The 19,202-nt window shown below is 37.1% G+C and overlaps 3 protein-coding genes across 3 annotated transcripts; all 3 read right to left on the bottom strand.

Annotated features, from left to right (window-relative positions):
• Positions 1-3,109: 3,109 nt before the first annotated feature.
• LOC112052688 (phosphatidylethanolamine-binding protein homolog F40A3.3-like) lies at positions 3,110-6,033 on the bottom strand. Its single transcript, XM_024091866.2, has 4 exons — positions 5,881-6,033; positions 4,897-5,020; positions 4,191-4,410; positions 3,110-3,293 (listed from the first exon to the last, which is right to left on the bottom strand). Exons 1-4 carry the CDS (start codon positions 6,031-6,033, stop codon positions 3,146-3,148), a joined length of 645 nt encoding a protein of 214 aa, XP_023947634.1. The 3' UTR covers positions 3,110-3,145.
• Positions 6,034-9,133: 3,100 nt separating this feature from the next.
• Positions 9,134-12,542, bottom strand: LOC112052675 (phosphatidylethanolamine-binding protein 1-like). Its single transcript, XM_052887748.1, has 4 exons — positions 12,367-12,542; positions 11,381-11,504; positions 10,610-10,829; positions 9,134-9,360 (listed from the first exon to the last, which is right to left on the bottom strand). Exons 1-4 carry the CDS (start codon positions 12,517-12,519, stop codon positions 9,213-9,215), a joined length of 645 nt encoding a protein of 214 aa, XP_052743708.1. The 5' UTR covers positions 12,520-12,542; the 3' UTR covers positions 9,134-9,212.
• Positions 12,543-16,046: 3,504 nt separating this feature from the next.
• Positions 16,047-19,202, bottom strand: LOC112047085 (protein rpi-1-like). Its single transcript, XM_024084005.2, has 4 exons — positions 19,020-19,202; positions 18,550-18,670; positions 17,282-17,495; positions 16,047-16,371 (listed from the first exon to the last, which is right to left on the bottom strand). The coding sequence occupies exons 1-4, from the start codon at positions 19,200-19,202 to the stop codon at positions 16,047-16,049; spliced, it is 843 nt and encodes a 280-aa protein (XP_023939773.2).

Genomic DNA, 19,202 nt, shown 5'->3' on the forward strand with positions numbered 1-19,202 from the left:
TCCAAGCAAGATGCCTATGTCCAGCAGAGGACGTCTATCGGCTGATAAGGTAAGATTTATAGATTACCCCCAATCTCACAAACTGTACCTTAGATATTTACTTTAAAAAAGATTAAGATAATACGCATTTATTCTTTATCTCGTGAATTTGACAAACTATACCTGTTATATTATTATCATCATAGATTCTGCAATAGAAAAAAAATAGTCATAGGTACATTTATACTTGTTTCCTGGCTCGGCGAAAGATTCGAACCCGGGAATTTATGAACCGAAACTATTTATTTTACCATAAGCCAACAGGAAATATTAAATAATAAATTGCTCAATAAACTACCAAAATAAGCTTAAATTTAGTAACAATTAAAGAGATATGAGTTAATATATGCAACGGAGTTACTAATTCTGGACTGGCACCAATATATATGCATTATCTAAAAGTGCAAGCACCATAATAGTCAATTATGGATTAGTGCTAACTATAAAATTATGGTTTTGATAAAAAGCAGTTATGTTAATTAAATGATGTCAAAAAACTAATTATTATGACCTCAAAAAAATTATCTATCAACATACTTTAAATTAGCTTTTTTTATTACCACGATCTCACTTACCCTTGTAATTCGTGTATATTATATATTATATATTGTATATTCGTGTCATGCTATGCTACAACTTTGTTTTATTCTCATTATCAAAAAAATCGTCCGTATAGCTTAGCAAAGCGGGAATAAACTAGCATTTCAAGCTCTAGGAGGAAAAGTGCGTCACTTGACTCTAACATCAATTAGCACTTAAGAGTGCTAATTGATGTTAGAGTCATTATTCGATTTAGGGAGTCGTTTTACAAACGGATCCCTAAATCGAATAATAGTTTTCCCAGACCCACAATATTTTTTTAAGGCCTGCGATACGCCGCAATATGAGATAAAAATATTAAAAAATAATACTCTCACTATACATATTGTAGGGGAGGTGGTACCTACCCTGAAAAAAAATATTTTTCAATATTTTCCCTTTGTTAATTTTTTTAATGTTCATACTTAGGCTATCTAGTAGTCTCTGCGCTAAGCCACTTGCATAAAATTGCGGGCGTCCACTATTTAATCTGTAAGTAATAAGCTGGACTGCTTTTGGTGAATTTTGGTTTAGAGGTAAATTTTAATTAAAATTCAATGGATCCCACGGGATTTGTATAAACAGATTTTCATGTGAACAGAATTGCGGACACGCGCTATTACCTACTTAATAATGTTTCATCAAAATCTATCATGATTATTAACAACCCACATAGTTACGGCTCACTGTTGAGCACAAGTCTCCTCTCAGAATGTAAGATGTTAGGCTAATAATCCACCAATGCATAAACGCTGACCCAATGCGGATTGGCAAACTTCATACCAAGAGAATTGAGAAAATTGTCAAGTATGTAGGTTTCCTCGCGATGTTTTTCTTTCACCGTTTAAAGAATGTGATGTTAATTTTTTTAAATACTTGAAGGTAACACCCTCCGAAACAAAAGCAGAAGTCTATCCACTGGGCATCACGATTTCAATAACGATTTACTAATCATATTCGTCATTATCAGCCGATGAACATCCACTGCTGAGTGATGTATTTTTAGTAGAACAAATCACCACGTTATTTAGCCGCTTGTATCCAGCGGCTCCCTTTAACTTGCTTCATATCATCGCCTACCTAGTAAAGAATCAGCCAATACTGCGCTATTCGGTGCGAGGCTCAGACCAATTATAGAAGGACCTGTATCGCACTCATAGTTACGAACAAAATTATCTTTCATTTTCTGAAGAAAACGAGCTTAGATTTGGTATATACTAAACTAGAAGTTTTTGCCCGTTTTTTAAACAATGAATTACACAAAAAGGTATTTTTACGAAGCTCTTTAACCGACGAACACGATTACAACTATTTAAAATCGATTCTATAGAGACAGTTTTTATAATCGCATTAGATCGTTGATCATATACTTTGACAGAAAAGTAACGTCTAGCGAGGCAGGTCCTATACAATAATTGGTCTGAGGTGCGAGGTCGCCATTCCAGCAGCTTGGGACCAAAAGTTGGCTCCTCGAAACTATGTGCCAATCCTCTGCAATTTTGCGATGTTGAAGTACTCGTATGTTGGTGATTTTGGCTCTCTCTTGTTATGATTTTAGTAGTCTGTTTGAATTCATTTGTTTGTTCCTTCGTAGAGCCTAATGTTTATTTTGATGATCAAGGATGTCAACCGACTTTTCATTATGGTCCAGTTAATATAGGATACAGTTTAACTGTTATCAATTAATATAGGAGTCGACTGTCTATACATTTATCTATCTATGTAAGAAAGAAGGAAAGAAAATTAATTTATTCATATCTAAAAGTTACAGAGAGTTAGTACCCGATCCTTATGACAGTATGTCTGTCTGTAACCCTTAAAAAGAAAGGTTGAACAGCTCAGCATATGCCGTATATTGAGTGTTCCTATTGTATAGTACATAAGCTGTGTGCCCAGTGGGAGTTTTCAATATTTTCATACTGTTACTATCGCGTTGACGTAAACGCAAATTTATATGGAATTGAAACAGTTGTGCAGTAGTGCCACTAGATGGCGCTGTTTCAATTCCTTAGAAATTCGCGTTTACGTTACGTGACAGTAACAGTATCAAACTGCCACTAGGCCCTCTGATGAATACAGATATCACTTGTACATACATGCGATGGTATTTGGATATGAATGTGGATCATTTACTTGATAAAATCGTCAAGTAGTCGAAGAAACAATAGATAAATTGAAATTAAAATTTAATTCTACTGAAATAGTATAATGTACAAACAACATTAATAGTTGAGAATGTAACATACAAAATCCCAGGACCAAAATATTTATTCCTAACCTATAAATATTTTAGTTTGAAATTATCTTGCTCGAAGATTTTCATGGCAAGTTTGATAAAAGCATCTACGTAAGGAAAACCATTTTGGTGGTATTGTATTGGTTCATTCATCAGGCGTGAATAATCAAGTTATAAATACAAAAAAAACAACCAACATTTTATTACACACTATATTTTTTTATTTTCATATTTTGGGATAACAGTAAGGTTTTCGATGCAAAATCGTCTATACAATTTAAACCGTCTTCATTAACAATAGCCTCCCTCTTCACAGACCTCTTGCAAGTCGTCGGGAAAGCTTGCTGTGTGGAAATTACCGGCTGCAGGTTCATCGCTCAAGTTGTATTGTGATATGAACTCAGTCAGGTTGAAGGGATACCGCTGATCTGTTTCGTAGCTGTAAATAAATTCATTATCAACCCATATTCGGCTCACCGTGAACGAGTCTCCTCTCAGAATGAGAGTGGTTAGGATAATAGTCCACCACGCTGGCCCAATACGGATTGGCAGACTTCTCACACGCAGAGTATTGAGAAAATTCTCTGGTATGCAGGTTTCCTCTCCATGTTTTTCCTTCACCGTTTGAGACACGTGATATTTAATTTAATATACATAATATTATTTTTTTGTATCACATGGAATTAGGATTAGTTTAAAAAAAAACTTAAAATGGAAACATTCGAACCCACCCTTCTGGAATCGAACGCAGAGGTCATATCCACACGGCTATAAATAAATTGATCTATACTAATATTCTTTTCTTCTATCAAATCAAATCGGACCAGTACTTCCTTAGATTATCGGGTTCAAGCAAACAAACTCTTCAGCTTTATAATACTAATATTATAAAGCTATATCCATAATATCACGTTTGACGGCCTCCGCGGCGCAGTGTTTTGCTCGGTGGATTTACAATACGGAGGTCCTGGGTTCCATCCCCGACTGGGCCGATTGAGGTTTTCTTAATTAGTCCAGGTCAGGTAGGAAGCTTTGACTGTAGCTAGTTACCATCCTACCGGCAAAAACGTACCACCAAGTCATCTAGCGTTTCGTTACGATGTCGTGTAGACACAGAAAGGCATGTGGATATTTACAAGTCAGCCTGCTTCCATCTTAGATTGCATCATCACTAAACATCAGTTGAGATTGTCGAGACTTGTAAAAAAGACGTCCGCTAAGAAAGGATTTTGCGACATCATCGTAGGCGTCCGCTTAGTCTAAATGTAATGAAATTTTTTACAGATTTTCTTGCGAACAAATAAGCATCCGCATGTAATAAGTAAGCAAATCTTACTCTGGCATATCACATGAGCTGACATCTATTTTTTCTTGTTGTTCCCAGAGCAGATGCACGTAGTAATGTTCCCCAGTCCCCGGGCGAGGGTTGGGGCACAAATACTTCGCCAGTGCATCCGCCGCGTTTATGTTCATGTTTTTTATATTCACGTACAATGCGAAAAGAGAGGCCTTATAAGGCTTTTTGTCCTTAGCTGAATAGTTGTTGTAGTTGGGATCTATCAACCAATAACAATAATTATTAGAATATGACTCATCATCATATCAGCCGATGGACGTTCACTGCAGGACTTGAGCCTTGTGACTTATAAACATCACGATCCACCTGGTGTGGGGTCGACCAATACTGCGCTTTGTAGTGCGGGGTTCCAGCACCTTGGGACCCCAACGTCCATCTCTTCGAACTATACAACTTGACTGCTTGATTCCATTTCCAGAGTTAGCCTATCATGAGGTCCGTGGATTCGAATTCTATGAGATACTGAATTTTTATTCCTTGTCGGTTAAAGTTTCCAGCCCAGAATTGGAAAGCTGGTGGTAGGTACTGCACCCCTGGGCCCTTAAAAGCACGTTAAGTTGTCGGTCTTTACATCCTTCCCCAAGTTAGCCCGCTTTCATCTTAGATTGCATCATCACATATCAACAGGTGGGATTGTGGTCAAAAACAAAAATTGTCATAGTGTAGTATAGTCATTAACACTTACCTAACAAGAACCAAGCATAATAGGTGTCGGGATCTGCTTGATCAAATGTAATCGTGGGTTGTTCTATAGTGTCTCCAGGGTAAATGTCATTTCCTCGCTTTACCTCTATGGAACCATATTTTACCTTCAAAAAGAATAGTGTATTAGTTTTTAGTAGCTATAGCTTTGCTAAGCTGAATCAGCAATGAGCGGGACACAGTTCTATGCAAAGTAAAATTACACTATCTAATAATATAAAAGCGAAAGTTTGTGTGTATACTTTTTTCTCCTTCTCGTCTAAACTATTCAACCGATTCGGCTAAAAGGTGGAATGGAGATAGATTACACTTTGGATGAATATATAGAGTACTTTTTATTCCGAGAAAATCTATGGTTTTCAGAAAAACCGAATTTCACGCGAACTGAGAAATTGTCTTAGATTATTTTAGGATTTAAACTATCGTCAGTGTTATTCATATTAATTTATTATAAAACACGTTATATAACGTAACCACAGAACCCATACGGGGTCCTTAGTCATGAGCTGGTTCTTGCAACGATCCAAACGATCCAAACTGCAACGCGGCGGCACGCGCAGCCGCTCGCAGCCGCTCGCATCGCGCCATGCGAGGGGTGCAGAGTGAAGATTCCGTTACACTCTCCGACGGTTCATGAATGTAATCTTCATTGGACCCGTCTTCTTGTAAGCAAACTGAACTAACAGTACATATTTTCTTCCAAGTTTGTTATTTGTGACAATAATTGAAATAGCAGTTTCCATGCTGTCGGCATCAACCATCCATGATCACGATTAAAATTCGGGTGACGACTAATTTCTATTGCTACTCGTATTTTACGAGGTACTAGAAACCAGCTTATGACTATGGGCCCCGGATGGATTCGAAACTAGTCGGATACTTCGACGTTATATCGCGTGAGTTTTAGTTGTTTTTTATTATAAAATGAATTAATAAAGTAATGTCTGCATATAAGAAGGACACTTACCTTAAGCCAATTTGTTGGTGCCTGGATATTCAGAAGCTCTGTAATACCAGCGTCCTCGAAGGCGTCTCCAGCGCTCTGCTTCTTGCTCTTACCCGGCCTAGCTAAGACCGAAGCTAAGAACAGCACCGCCAGACAAGCGAGCACCAGTTTCATTGTGAAGTATGATGGATTTATCCAAAAATAATCCTTTAAAATAAAAAGTAATAATCCCATAGATACTAGATTCTAAACCCCCCCCCCCTGGGGACCCCCCAGGTGGACTGACGATAACAAGGGAGTCGCTGGATGCTCGGATGAAGGCTCAGTATCGTGGTGTTTCGAAGTCCCTACAAAAGACCTAAGTCCTGCAGTGCAATTCTTTACAAGTTAGCCCTTGACTACGATCTCACCTGATGGTAAGTGATGAAGCAGTCTAAGATGGAAGTGGGCTAACATGTTAGGAGGAGAATGAAAATTCACACCCCTTTTCGGTTTCTACACGACATCGTACCCGAACGCCAAATCGCTTGGCGGTAGGGTGGTAACTATCCACGGCCGAAGCCTCCCACCACCAGCCAAAATACAATACAATAAAACAATTAAAATATAAATGCTGCTTACATTAAACATAAGATATAGTTTTTAGAACCAAGAAACACCTTACCTGAAGCACAGCTCCCAAAATTTAAAATTCACTTGATATCACCTGCTTATATACCAAAATATATTTTAATAATCTATTTAGTTTTTAATTATGCTCGATATAATGGAATGGTTAATTTAATTAACTGTCTTGAACTATAAATAATTTAACAGCTTAACTTCGAGGACATTATATTTACAATATAATATACTAGCGGACGCCCGAACTTCGTCCGCGTGGCAGTTTTTGACAAATCCCAATGGTACCATGGATTTTCCCGGGATAAAATTGCCTTTGTGTTTATCCAGGGTATCATCTATCTTTGTTTGTTTTAGCCAAATCAGTTCAGTAGTTGAGGCGTTAAAGAGTAACAAACATCCATACAAACTTTTGCGTTTATAATATTAGTATGGTAATATAATGTCCTACATTATATTGATAACTAGCGGACGCTCGCGACTTCTTCCGCGTGAAAATTAAATTTTCACAAATACCGCGGAAACCATGAGTTGTTGCGTGATAAAAAGTAGCATAAATACCTTAATCAATAGAGTATTTACCCTCGACCTGCTCAGAAACAGCTCCGATTTTGATGATTTTTTTTTGTTCAGTTTGTTTCTTGATATTATTTGAAATCTAAAACCTTTTGGAGTGGGGACGGGATGATTTATATAATTAAAACAATATTCATGCTATTTATATAATAAATAATTAAAAACAAAACACTACCGACTCCAAAAACACAAACTTATGCAGAAAACTAATAAGCAGAAGAAAACATTATAATATTTTCTATCTACTGATTACTTTGATGCCGGTGTCAATGGTACAATTAATGGGTAGTCAATCAATCGTACCCTCTTTTTCCACCTTTAGGATTGGAATTGCTTCCCCAAATCTATAGGGGACCTACTTCGAAATATATTAAAAGCTTTTATTTAACTTGCAATGTATGTAGGATGTTATCTTCAACCGATTGAGCTGAAATGTTGTATACACGTTAAGATTGGATGACAATGCACGATATATTATATGACGTTATTTTAAATATTTTTATATCAAAATATACTACTTAATCTTGATGATTAAGTAGTATATTTTGATAAGGATATTATAGAGATAAAATTTGCCCTTTACAGTATGTTAATTAGTTATATAGTTTCGGAGATAATACAAAATTTCTAAAAGGCGCAATAATGCCGCTATAAGACGGCACCGCGGTTTCACCTGCGTAGTTCCCGTTCCCGTAGAAATACGAGGTCATAATATAGCCTATAACACTTTCAAATAACGTGGCTTTCTATTGGTGAAAAAATTTTAAAAATCGGTTTAGTAGATCCAGAGATTACCCCCTACAACCACACAAACTTTACCTCTTTATAATCTTCTACACAAACGAATCGCTGAATGGTGAGGATAAGCGCAAATCTCGAGGACAGTTTAACCGATTTTGCTAATTATTTCTAAAATATTTCTAACAAAAAAAATCGTTAAAATAATTACTTAAAAATCAATTTGAACTTTAATACAATAACATAAAGTTCAAGTGTTAGTGAAAAGGTTAAAATTGAATTTTAATTCTTCTGAAATAGTATAATATAAATTTATTTATCCTATTTCAGACAATAATACTAATATAATCATTTAAACATCATTATAAATATACTATTTAATTAAACATTAATAGTTGCTAATGGTTAAGCCTTGCTATCCAGAGGGGTAATAGCGCTAGTGTATTGGGTACCTTGCCTCTGGGTGAACAATTAGATGGTGTGTATTTGTTATAATTATTTTATTTATTATAAATTTAAATTTAATAAACTGTGTAATTCTTAGTTTTAATTAATATATTCTACTTTAGCGTAAATAATATTCTTTTGTATTCAGAAATTCTGAGCTTCATTTGTAACAACAAACGTTACCGTGGCATAAAGTAGTACTAGCGCCATCTAGAATCTATACTTACAATACAAATTCTGTACATTGAAGATATTTTGAAAATTTTTCATTGGAGGGTATTAAATAATCGATACTGTTGCTAATGTAAAATAAAAGCCCTGGGACAAAATATTAACTCATAACCTAAAATATATATTATATAATATATTTTTTAAAATTTTAATTTTAATTATATTGCTCAAAGTTTGCTAAAAGCGAATTTGATAAACTTCAACGTAGAGAACTATTGTGGTGGTATTGTATTGGTTCATTCATCAGCAGGGTTATTATGTATCTCGGTGTACCATTCAAATAGTGAATCACTACATCGATTTTCATCATATTTTCGTTTTTGTAAAAATCTAACATTTTCAACGAAATGACTTATGTATCTTCATTTTACGTAAAGTGATAGTACCTAATATTGAAGTGGCAGTAGCAATTAGTAAGATTATTTCAACAAAAAACCAATATTTACGTATTTTCCTTAAAATAATCATGTTAGATGATCGTAAAACAAAAAAAATCACTGCTATTTGTAAATTGACGTAGTCAAGATAATTTCGTTGAAATAAATATGTTAGATGATCACAATTACGAAAATACGATTGAATGGTACACCGAGTTACATAATAACCCTGCAGGTGTGAATGTAGTCTAGTTATAAATACAAATAAAACAACCAACTTTTTATTACACACTATATTTTTGTTTTACTTTTTACAGTAAAGTTTTCGATGCAAAATCGTCTATACAATTTAAACCGTCTTCATTAACAATAACCTCCCTCTTCACAGACCTCTTGCAAGTCGTCGGGAAAGCTTGCTGTGTGGAAATTACCAGCTGCAGGCTCATCGCTCAAGTTGTATTGTGATATGAACTCAGTCAGGTTGAAGGGATACCGCTGATCTGTTTCGTAGCTGTAAATAAATTCATTATCAACCCATATTCGCCTCAAAGCACGAATCTCCTCTCAGAATGATAGTCAATAGTCCACCACGCTGCCCAATGCGGATTGGCAGACTTCGCAGAGAATTAAGAAAAATCTCTGGTATGCAGGTTTCCTCACGATGTTTTACCTTCACCGTTTGAGACACGTGATATTTAAATTCTTAAAATGCACACACTAAATAGCTAGAGGTGCATGCCCCGGGCTGGATTCGAGCCCACACCTTCCGGAATCGGAGGCAGAGGCCATATCCACACGGTAAAGCCTAACCTAAAGGGATAAAATATAGCCTATAGCACTAGGTTATATTTCATCCCCGTATTCCTACGGGAACCAAGCGGGTGAGACCGCGGTGCGTCTGCTATAGCTTGGCAAGTTCGTTGATGACACTCCTATGATATGCGGGCGACGGGGCAAGCGGACTGCGCGGGTATGAAGTCGTGCGAGCGTTACGAACGAATTTGCCAAGCTAAAGTAACTGAATATATAAACAAATTAGAATAACTTCAAATGCCCTGATAACTTCAAAGTAGTTGCGAAATAAATTGAGTCCAAACTTTAATTATGTACAATTGTGTATTAGGAGGTAAACTTCCGACTCCATAATATCACGTCTGACGGTCTCCGTGGCGCAGTGGTTTGCGCGGTGGATTTAGAAAACGGGAGTCCTGGGTTCGATCCCCAACTGGGCTGATTGAGGTTTTCTTAATTAGTCCAGGTCTGGCTGGTGGGATGCTTTGAGTGTAGCTAGTTACCATATTGCCGGCAAAGACGTACCACTAAACGATCTAGCGTTTCGTTACGATGTCGTATAGAAGCAAAAATGGGTGTGGATTTTCACCCTCCTCCTAACAAGTTAACCTGCTTCCATCTTTTTCTTTTTTTTTATTGAGAAAGAATACAATAAGGAACTTAAGCTAACTTATCCTAATAACTATACAAATCATGCCCAATGGTGGCAAGAATACTGGCTGCATTTCCGCGCTGATCCTTTGCGCAAAAAATGAGCCAGCCCTTCTGTCACCAGTCGAGGCAACTAGATGAAATGATTCGGTAAATTTTTTTGGCATTTCCATCTTAGATTGCATCATCAGGATTTAGCAACAGGGACGTATTGAAAAAGTCTTAGGCGTCCGTTTAGTCTAAATATAATGAAATTTTTTTATAGATTTTCTTGCGAACAAATAAGCATCCGCATGTAATAAATAAGCAAATCTTACTCTGGCATGTCACATGAGCTGACATCTATTTTTTCTTGTTGTTCCCAGAGCAGATGCACGTAGTAATGTTCCCCAGTCCCCGTGCGAGGGCTGGGGCCCAAGTACTTCGCCAGTACATCCGCCGCCTTTATGTTTATGTTTTTTATATTCACGTATAATGCGTAAAGCAAGGCCTTATAAGGCTTTTTGTCCTTAGCTGAATAGTTGTTGTAGTTGGGATCTATGAACCAATCAATCATTATTACAACTTGAGTCATCATCATCATATCTGCCGATGAACGTTCACTGCAGGACATGAGCTTTGTGACTTCCAAACTTCACGATCCTGAGCCGCCTGCATCCAGCGAATCCCTGCGACTCGCTTGATGTGGTCAGTCCACCTGGTGACCACATCAAGCGAGTTGGTGGTGGGGTAGACCAACACTGCGCTTTCTAGTGCGGGGTCTCTATTCCAGCACCTTGGGACCCAAACGTCCATCTCTTCGAACTATACAACTTGACTGCTTGATTCCATTTCCAGAGTTAGCCGTGAATTCGAATTCTATGATATACTGAGTTTCTATTCCTTGTCGGTTAAAGTTTCTCATTGGAAAGCTGGTGGTAGGTACTGCACCCCTGTGCCCTTGAAAGCACGTTAAGTTGTCGGTCCTTTCATCCTTAACCTAACCAGTTAGCCCGCTTTCATCTTAGATTGCATCATCACATATCAACAGGTGGGATTGTGGTCAAAAACAAAAATTGTCATAGTGTAGTATAGTCATTAACACTTACCTAACAAGAACCAAGCATAATAGGTGTCGGGATCTGCTTGATCAAATGTAATCGTGGGTTGTTCTATAGTGTCTCCAGGGTAAATGTCATTTCCTCGCTTTACCTCTATGGGACCATATTTTACCTTCAAATAAGATAGTGTATTAGTTTTTAGTAGCCATTGCTAAACAATTTGCTAAGCTGAATCAGCAATAAGCGGGACACAGTTCTATGCAAAGTAAAATTACACATCTAATAATATAAAAGCGAAAGTTTGTGTGTATACTTTTTTCTCCTTCTCGTCGCAACTATACAACCGATTCGGCTAAAAGGTGGATTGGAGATAGATTACACTTTGGATGAGTATATAGAGTACTTTTTATTCTGAGAAAATCCATGGTTTTCAGAAAAACAGAATTTCACGCGAACTGAGAAATTATCTTAGACTATTTTAGAATTTAAACTATCGTCAGTGTTATTCATATTAATTTATTATAAAACACTCACGTTATATAACGTAACCACAGAACCCATATGGGGCCCTTAGTCATGAGCTGGTTCTTGCAACGCGGCACGATCCAAACTGCAACGTGGCGGCACGCGCAGCCGCTCGCAGCCGCTCGCATCGCGCCATGCGAGGGGTGCAGAGTGAAGATTCCGTTACACTCTCCGACGGTTCATGAATGTCATCTTCATTGGACCCGTCTTCTTGTAAGCAAACTGAACTAACAGTATGTATATTCCAAGTTTGTTATTTGTGACAATAATTGAAATAGCAGTTTCCACGCTGTCGGCATCAACCATCCATGATCACGATTAAAATTCGGGTGACGACTAATTTCTATTGCTACTCGTATTTTACGAGGTACTAGAAACCAGCTCATGACTAAGGGCCCTGGTTCGAAACTACTCGGGTATACTCCGACGTTGTATCGCGTGAGTTTTAGTTGTATTTTATTATAAAATAAATTAATAAAGTAATGTCTGTCTATAAAAAGAACGCTTACTTTAAGCCAATTTGTTGGTGCCTGGATATTCAGAAGCTCTGTGATACCAGCGTCCTCGAAGGCGTCTCCAGCGCTCTGCTTCTTGCTCTTACCCGGCCTAGCTAAGACCGAAGCTAGGAACAGCACCGCCAGACAAGCGAGCACCAGTTTCATTGTGAAGTATGATGGATTTATTCAAAAATAATTCCTTTAAAATAAAAAGTAATAATCCCATAGATACAAGATTCTAAAAACCCCCCCTGGGGACCCCCCAGGTGGACTGACGATAACAAGGGAGTCGCTGGATGCTCGGATGAAGGCTCATTATCGTGGTGTTTAGAAGTCCCTTCTTCCATCACTTCCATCACCTGATGTGACGATGATGGTGATTTTATTTATTCTTTACAAGTTAGCCCTTGACTACGATCTCACCTGATGGTAAGTGATGATGCAGTCTAAGATGGAAGCGGACTAACTAAATGTTAGGAGGAGGATGAAAATTCACACCCCTTTTCGGTTTCTACACGACATCGTACCCGAACGCTAAATCGCTTGGCGGTTGGGTGGTAACTAACCACGGCCGAAGCCTCCCACCACCAGCCAAAATACAATACAATAAAACAATTAAAATATGAATACTGCTTATATAAAACATAAAATATATTACATAGAACCAAGAAACACCTTACCTGAAGCACAGCTCCCAAAATTGAAAATTCACTTGATATCACCTGCTTTTATACCAAAATATATTTTAATAATCTATTTTGTTTTTAATTATGATCGATATAATGGAATGGTTAATTTAATTAACTGTCTTGAACTATAAATAATTTAACAGCTTAACTTCGAGGACATTATATTAACAATATAATATACTAGCGGACGCCCGAACTTCGTCCGCGTGGAATGCAGTTTTTTACAAATCCCACGGGTACCATGTATTTTCCCAGGATAAAAAATGTTTTTTTTTTTTTTTTTTTATTCTTTACAAGTTAGCCCTTGACTACAATCTCACCTGATGGTAAGTGATGATGCAGTCTAAGATGGAAGCGGGCTAACTTGTTAGGAGGAGGATGAAAATCCACACCCCTTTCGGTTTCTACACGACATCGTACCCGAACGCTAAATCGCTTAGCGGTACATCTTTGTCGGTAGGGTGGTAACTAGCCACGGCTGAAGCCTTCCAGCAGCCAGACCTGGACCAATTATGAAAACGTCAATCGGCCCAGCCGGGGTTTGAACCCAGTACCTCCGTCTTGTAAATCCACCGCACATACCATTGCACCACGGAGGCCGTCACAAACTGGACCATATTTGCCATATAGGGCTCATATATTATACGAAGTCATCTCGCCATCTACATAATGGTCTCCCTTTTTTTCTTTTGTTATATTTTGGGCATTGTAACGGACGAAACAAAACACAGAAATATTCGGAGAAAATGAGCTCTTCGGGACGTATATCGTGGCAAGGGATGTAGACAGTTGGATAATTCGTAACGAACTGGGTGTATTCAAATATCTGTCAAAACTGACAGTTGCCCTTGAACGTTATACGTTGTTTGCCCGACCCGTTTATTTTATTAAATACATACAATAAAGTCGGGATTTTCTTTATAAATATAATAATAATTTGCGTCGCTAACAGGCATCAAGTGTTAATTTCTGCAAACTACCTGTTGTCCTTCCTTCATATTATTAACTATGTTAATCCCTGATAATATAGTTTTCTATTGATGAAAAAAATTTTAAATCCACTAGTTTTGAGTTTATTTTTCCTCTTCATAGTATTAGTGTACTCATATACAGAGCCTTAATAGTAGATTTAGAGACTGTGTTAGTATGACTTTCGTAATTTTATAAAAGCTGAAAGTTTGTGACTAATTAAATATGGTAGGCAACTTTAGAGTTTGGGAGGAGTATATCAAGAGTAACCGTGATAGCTCAGTGGATATGACCTCTGCCTCCGATAACGGAGGACGTGGGTTCGAATCCGATCCGGGCATGCACTTCCAACTTTTCAGTTGTGTGCATTTTAAGAAATTTAATATCACGAGTCTCAAACGGTGACGAAAAAACATCGTGAGGAAACCTGCATACCAGAGAATTTTCTTAATTCTCTGTGTGTGTGAAGTCTGCCAATCCGCATTGAGCCAGTGTGGTGGACTATTTGCCTAACCCCTCTCATTCTGAGACACATAATCCATAAGACGTCTCCATGTATAAATCCGTTGTAATTCTATTTTCAAGTTAGAAATGACATCATATATACTTTCTGCTGGAGCAGCAACGTATAGGTGTAGGTCATCCGCATAGAGACAAAAGGAAGAAGAAAGGTACGAAGAGATTGTTATTAAAAATAGAAAAAAGAAGAGGGGAGATAATACCACCTTGAGGGACCCCAGCTATAAGCGATGAATATGAGGAGAGCTTATTGTTATTAAGTACACACTGCTGGCGTCCATTCAAGTATCCATAGAACGAATTTAATGGAACTTGAGACATATTGAGGGATTTTAATATAGCAAGAAGGATGTCCAAGTCGACCGTGTTGAAGGCATTACTAAAACCTAAAAGAACAAAAAAAAACAAGTAAGTAGAGGTTTAGAAATGTTTAATTTTTTTACAGTACAAAAGGAGAAAATGGGGAGTTGTTTGGAAATCTTTGTTCTCGTAGGTATTACATGATTTTTATTAACTATAAATTATTATTAGAGTATGAGATCCGGCACAAGGAATATATTCCCTCATTTATTATTTATTTGGGTAAGAAATAAATTATACAAAATATTCACATAAACACATTGCAATTAGTTTGCCTAGTGAAATTGCGACCGGTGAATATTAAATGATTAATTTTTTCCCCTATATGCTTACCTAATTAATAAAAATTGTACATTAATTAAAATAATGTTCCCAACAGAATTGAAAACGTAAACATAAGCCATAAGGCTATAATGAATACCGGATACCTACTCGTAGCACCTATCAATAGGCACTAGAAAAGGCTTTGATTTGCAGGTGTATTAAATAAAAATAAACAAGTAAGTAAAGTAAGTAAGTAAGTAAGTGTGTATATTTTAGAATTTAAACTATCGTGAGTGTTATTCATAATCAAGTGTGTATATTATAATTATTTTATTTATTATAAATTTAAATTTAATATACTGTTAATTCTTAGTTTAAAATTAATACTAAATAGATACTTTCATAGCATACGTAAATTACTAAGGCACCTAGTAAGTAAATAATTTTCTTTGTTCCAACTTAATGAATGAAACCTATTATTATTGAAATAATATCTAACATATAAATTGTTATTCTGGTTCCCAAGACTTTTTTTCAATAATTGAAAGTGATTGTAATTGTAATTCTGCATTCCATCAGCACCAGCTGTAATGCTGTGACAGATCGGGCGTCTACTATAAGGTTGCCTACACACAGTCAATGTTATTAACAACATTATTGACAATAAATTGGGTATGGTTGCCAAAATCGTACATTCTCCGGGAATAGAAGAGTGTTATCTCTATTTGATTTTGTCAATATTATTAGCTATGTGTGGACACGCTTACAGGTATGGACTATCGTATCGGGAAAACATATTGTAATAAATAATTCGAAGTTGTTTTGTTAATTTTTCTTTGCATTTACTTTTGCATTCTACTTCTGCTTCTATTCCTCGTTCTCTTCTTCTCCTTATTCTTCACATCCTTCTACTTCTTCTTCTTCCTCCTCTTCTTCCTCCTCTTCTTCTGTATTCTCTTCCTCTTCACATCCCTTTTCCTCCTCTTCTTCCTCTTCTTCGTCTTCTTCTTCACATCCCGTTTCCTCCTCTTCTTCTTCCTCTTCTTCTTCTTCACATCCCTCTTCTTCCTCTTCATCTTTGTCACACACAGTTTCACAAGCATCTTCTAAGTTATCAGGGAACTCGGCTGTGTGGAAATTTCCGGCCACGGGCTCACTAAGGCTGTAGTTGGCAATCAGCGCGGGTAAGTCGAAGCCGAGACGGTGATATTCGAAACTGTAAAGAAATTATTTTTATGTAAATATTAAGATGGAAAACATGACGTTGATGTATTAAAATTGAACAATTTTTATGAAAGGCCATACAAATTCTTCAGTTTTGGGTACGGCCTTTAATTAAAATGAGCTGGATTTAGCCTAAGAATGTTCAGCCTTCACCTTCTAATATTTCCATTCATTGATTAACCCTCGTCTTATATAATCCCTTTTGATAATCTCCTTACATTCATCTTCTCTACAAGCCATCTAAGTACACCTTTTTCGAATTATAGTAAGTACATCTTTCATAGTTAAAATGGACTGTTACGGATCACATTGAAAAAATTGTTTGGAAAATCCAAAAGTTCACGCCTCGCGTTCATTTAGTACTAGCCGACGCCGTACTCTAACTGTAGCGCGTAGTTCCCTACAGTACTACAAACTTTATCTCTATATAATGTTCGCCTACATTTTACATCATCATCATCATCATATCAGCCGAACATTTTACATAGTTGAAATAAATGATAATTTTATACTATAGATTGGTTACGTCCCTACAAAATCACCGCAAAAAGTAATCCGAATAATAGTCTACAAAACTGAGCGCACACATGTACAATTTTGTCTTTAATTCCATTAAATATTAAATTAAATTAATAGTTATACAATTTAAAAGCCATAATAACCTACAAATTGCGTGGTTCATTATCTCGTTTAGACGCTCAAAATTTTTTATTTCCTGGTAACTCAGTTAGCTACCAGAATCAAGAATTTTTGTAAAATCGTTTTCATCTCATCGAGATGAAGCTACTCACGAAAAATAACTTGATAGTAATCAGTTGTAAAAAATGTTCTACGGATCCCTGACTATAACTTGCCACTGAGTATAAAAAAAATAAAAAGTCGATGATGATGACAAAACTTACTTAGGTGCATCGGCGCAGGAGGTATCTATTTCGTCTTCCTGCTCTAACAACAAAGCGACGTAGGTGTGGCGTCCAGTGCCGGGTCTAGGCCGAGGAGGCAAGTACTTGGCCGCTGCGTACGCTTTGTCCAAGTTTAGCTTGAGTATGTTCATGTAAACAGCGAAGGCGTAAGTCCGCTCACTTTCCTCATTTTCGGACGAGAAGAATTTGGGGTCTGGAAACGAAAAGGTAAAGATAAGGGAAGCTAAACACGTGTACAGTGTGTCTAGTGGGAGTTTCAATGTTTTCATACTGTTACTATAGCGTTAACGTAAACGCGAATTTATACTGAACTAGCAGAAGCCCGCGACTTCGTCCGCGTGAATTTCAGTTTTTCACACATCCCGCGGGAACCATGCTTTTTTTCCAGGATGAAAAGAAAAAGATAAAAAGCCAATGTGTTAATCCAGAGTAAAATCTATTTCCATTCCAAATTTCAGCCAAATCGCTTCACTGGCCTCAGCGTAAAATAGGAACAAACATACACACAAACACACTTACACACAAACTTTCGCCTTTATAATATTAGTGTGAAATGTGATAGTGTGATTGAAACAATTGTGCAGTAGTGCCACTAGATGGCGCTGTTTCAATTCCTTAGAAATTCGCGTTTGCGTTAACCCTCAATATATGCATACCCTCAGCAGGTGCCCACTGATTCGCATACGGCACTGGATGGAGACCTCTCCGGGGTCTCCAGTGCCGTGTACGCCTCCAACGCCAATAGTAGGGCTTTATTTTTGTAAAAAAAATACATATACGTTCGAATTGAGAAATCTTCTCCTTTCTTTAAATCGGTAAAATATCCTAAAATCGAAAATTTGTAAACTCTTAGGTAAATTGAATATTAAAAAATAAATAAAAAAATTAAGCATCTTGGGCTTTTATATTTTTAGTTATTATTATTTTTTAATAGTTGTGCAAGCATCTATCCAAAAAAAAATGGGAGCCTCCGGTTTAAGCAATCTGCAACTGCACATTAATTATTACGCCAGAAGTAGGTTTAGGTTACTCTGAATAAAGAATGTCCAGAATGAGTATTTACAAACAGTGTGGTGGAGCTGGTGAAACCCATAAAAAAAACAAACGTATTGGTTGTTTATATGAGTACATTAATGACAAAGATGCTTGTAGGAAATTGAACTGGCTTTCATCTTCACACGAGATTTAATACTTCTTTAATTATATAAAAACTGAAATTTTGTAAACTTATCGTTAAAATGGCTTACCGATCAGAACCCAAGTGTAATACACTTTATGCTTCACTGGATACTCCACAGTAGGAATGACGATGGTTTTGCCGGCGTAAATGTCGTTACCTAAATTTTGCCCTATTTTGCCAAATGTAACCTAAAAATTATAAATTAAAAAATAAAGTATTTGATATTACACATTTTAACTAAGTACTACAAACTACTGTATTGGTTTCATCTCATTTCTGATTCGATCACGCACAGATACTCCGAGCATAGCTCGTTGCATCGCCCGCTGTGTGACTCTGAGCCTTCTTATGAGGCCCATAGTTAGCGACCAAATCTCAGAACCATATGTCATCACTGGCAGCACGCACCGTTCGATGACTTTTGTCTTCAGGCACTGAGGAATTTCGGACGAAAAGATGTCGCGGTGTTTCCCGACTACTGCTCAGCCGAGTTGAATTCGGCGGTCGATAATTAGCGCCAGTTTAAAAAATACTTACAGTAAGCAAGTCATTAGGTGGAGTTATGCCAAGCTGCTCAGAGATATCAGTTTCATCGAAAGCGGCAGCAACCCTGCTTTTCTTACTCTTGGGTTTTGGTTTCGGATTTTTGTTGATCTTTGGTGCTCCCTGCACCAGTAGTGCTAGCGCCGCCACTACTACATATACCAGTATCAGTTTCAT

Source organism: Bicyclus anynana, chromosome 20 (assembly GCF_947172395.1).
Source record: "Bicyclus anynana chromosome 20, ilBicAnyn1.1, whole genome shotgun sequence".
Classification (NCBI taxonomy): Eukaryota; Metazoa; Arthropoda; class Insecta; order Lepidoptera; family Nymphalidae; genus Bicyclus; species Bicyclus anynana.

What these genes read in the sequence shown, in the direction of transcription:
- LOC112052688 (XM_024091866.2), bottom strand. Translation starts at nt 6,033, where the DNA reads ATGAAACTGGTGCTCGCTTGTCTGGCGGTGCTGTTCTTAGCTTCGGTC. An exon ending in CACCAACAAATTGGCTTAAG is followed by an intron (nt 5,021 to 5,880) that starts GTAAGTGTCCTT and finishes TTCTTTTTGAAG; the next exon opens with GTAAAATATGGTTCCATAGA. An exon ending in AGCTCATGTGATATGCCAGA is followed by an intron (nt 3,294 to 4,190) that starts GTAAGATTTGCT and finishes ATTTATTTACAG; the next exon opens with CTACGAAACAGATCAGCGGT.
- LOC112052675 (XM_052887748.1), bottom strand. Translation starts at nt 12,519, where the DNA reads ATGAAACTGGTGCTCGCTTGTCTGGCGGTGCTGTTCCTAGCTTCGGTC. An exon ending in CACCAACAAATTGGCTTAAA is followed by an intron (nt 11,505 to 12,366) that starts GTAAGCGTTCTT and finishes TCTTATTTGAAG; the next exon opens with GTAAAATATGGTCCCATAGA. An exon ending in AGCTCATGTGACATGCCAGA is followed by an intron (nt 9,361 to 10,609) that starts GTAAGATTTGCT and finishes ATTTATTTACAG; the next exon opens with CTACGAAACAGATCAGCGGT.
- LOC112047085 (XM_024084005.2), bottom strand. Translation starts at nt 19,202, where the DNA reads ATGAAACTGATACTGGTATATGTAGTAGTGGCGGCGCTAGCACTACTG. An exon ending in CACCTAATGACTTGCTTACT is followed by an intron (nt 18,671 to 19,019) that starts GTAAGTATTTTT and finishes TATAATTTTTAG; the next exon opens with GTTACATTTGGCAAAATAGG. An exon ending in TCCTGCGCCGATGCACCTAA is followed by an intron (nt 16,372 to 17,281) that starts GTAAGTTTTGTC and finishes ATTTCTTTACAG; the next exon opens with TTTCGAATATCACCGTCTCG.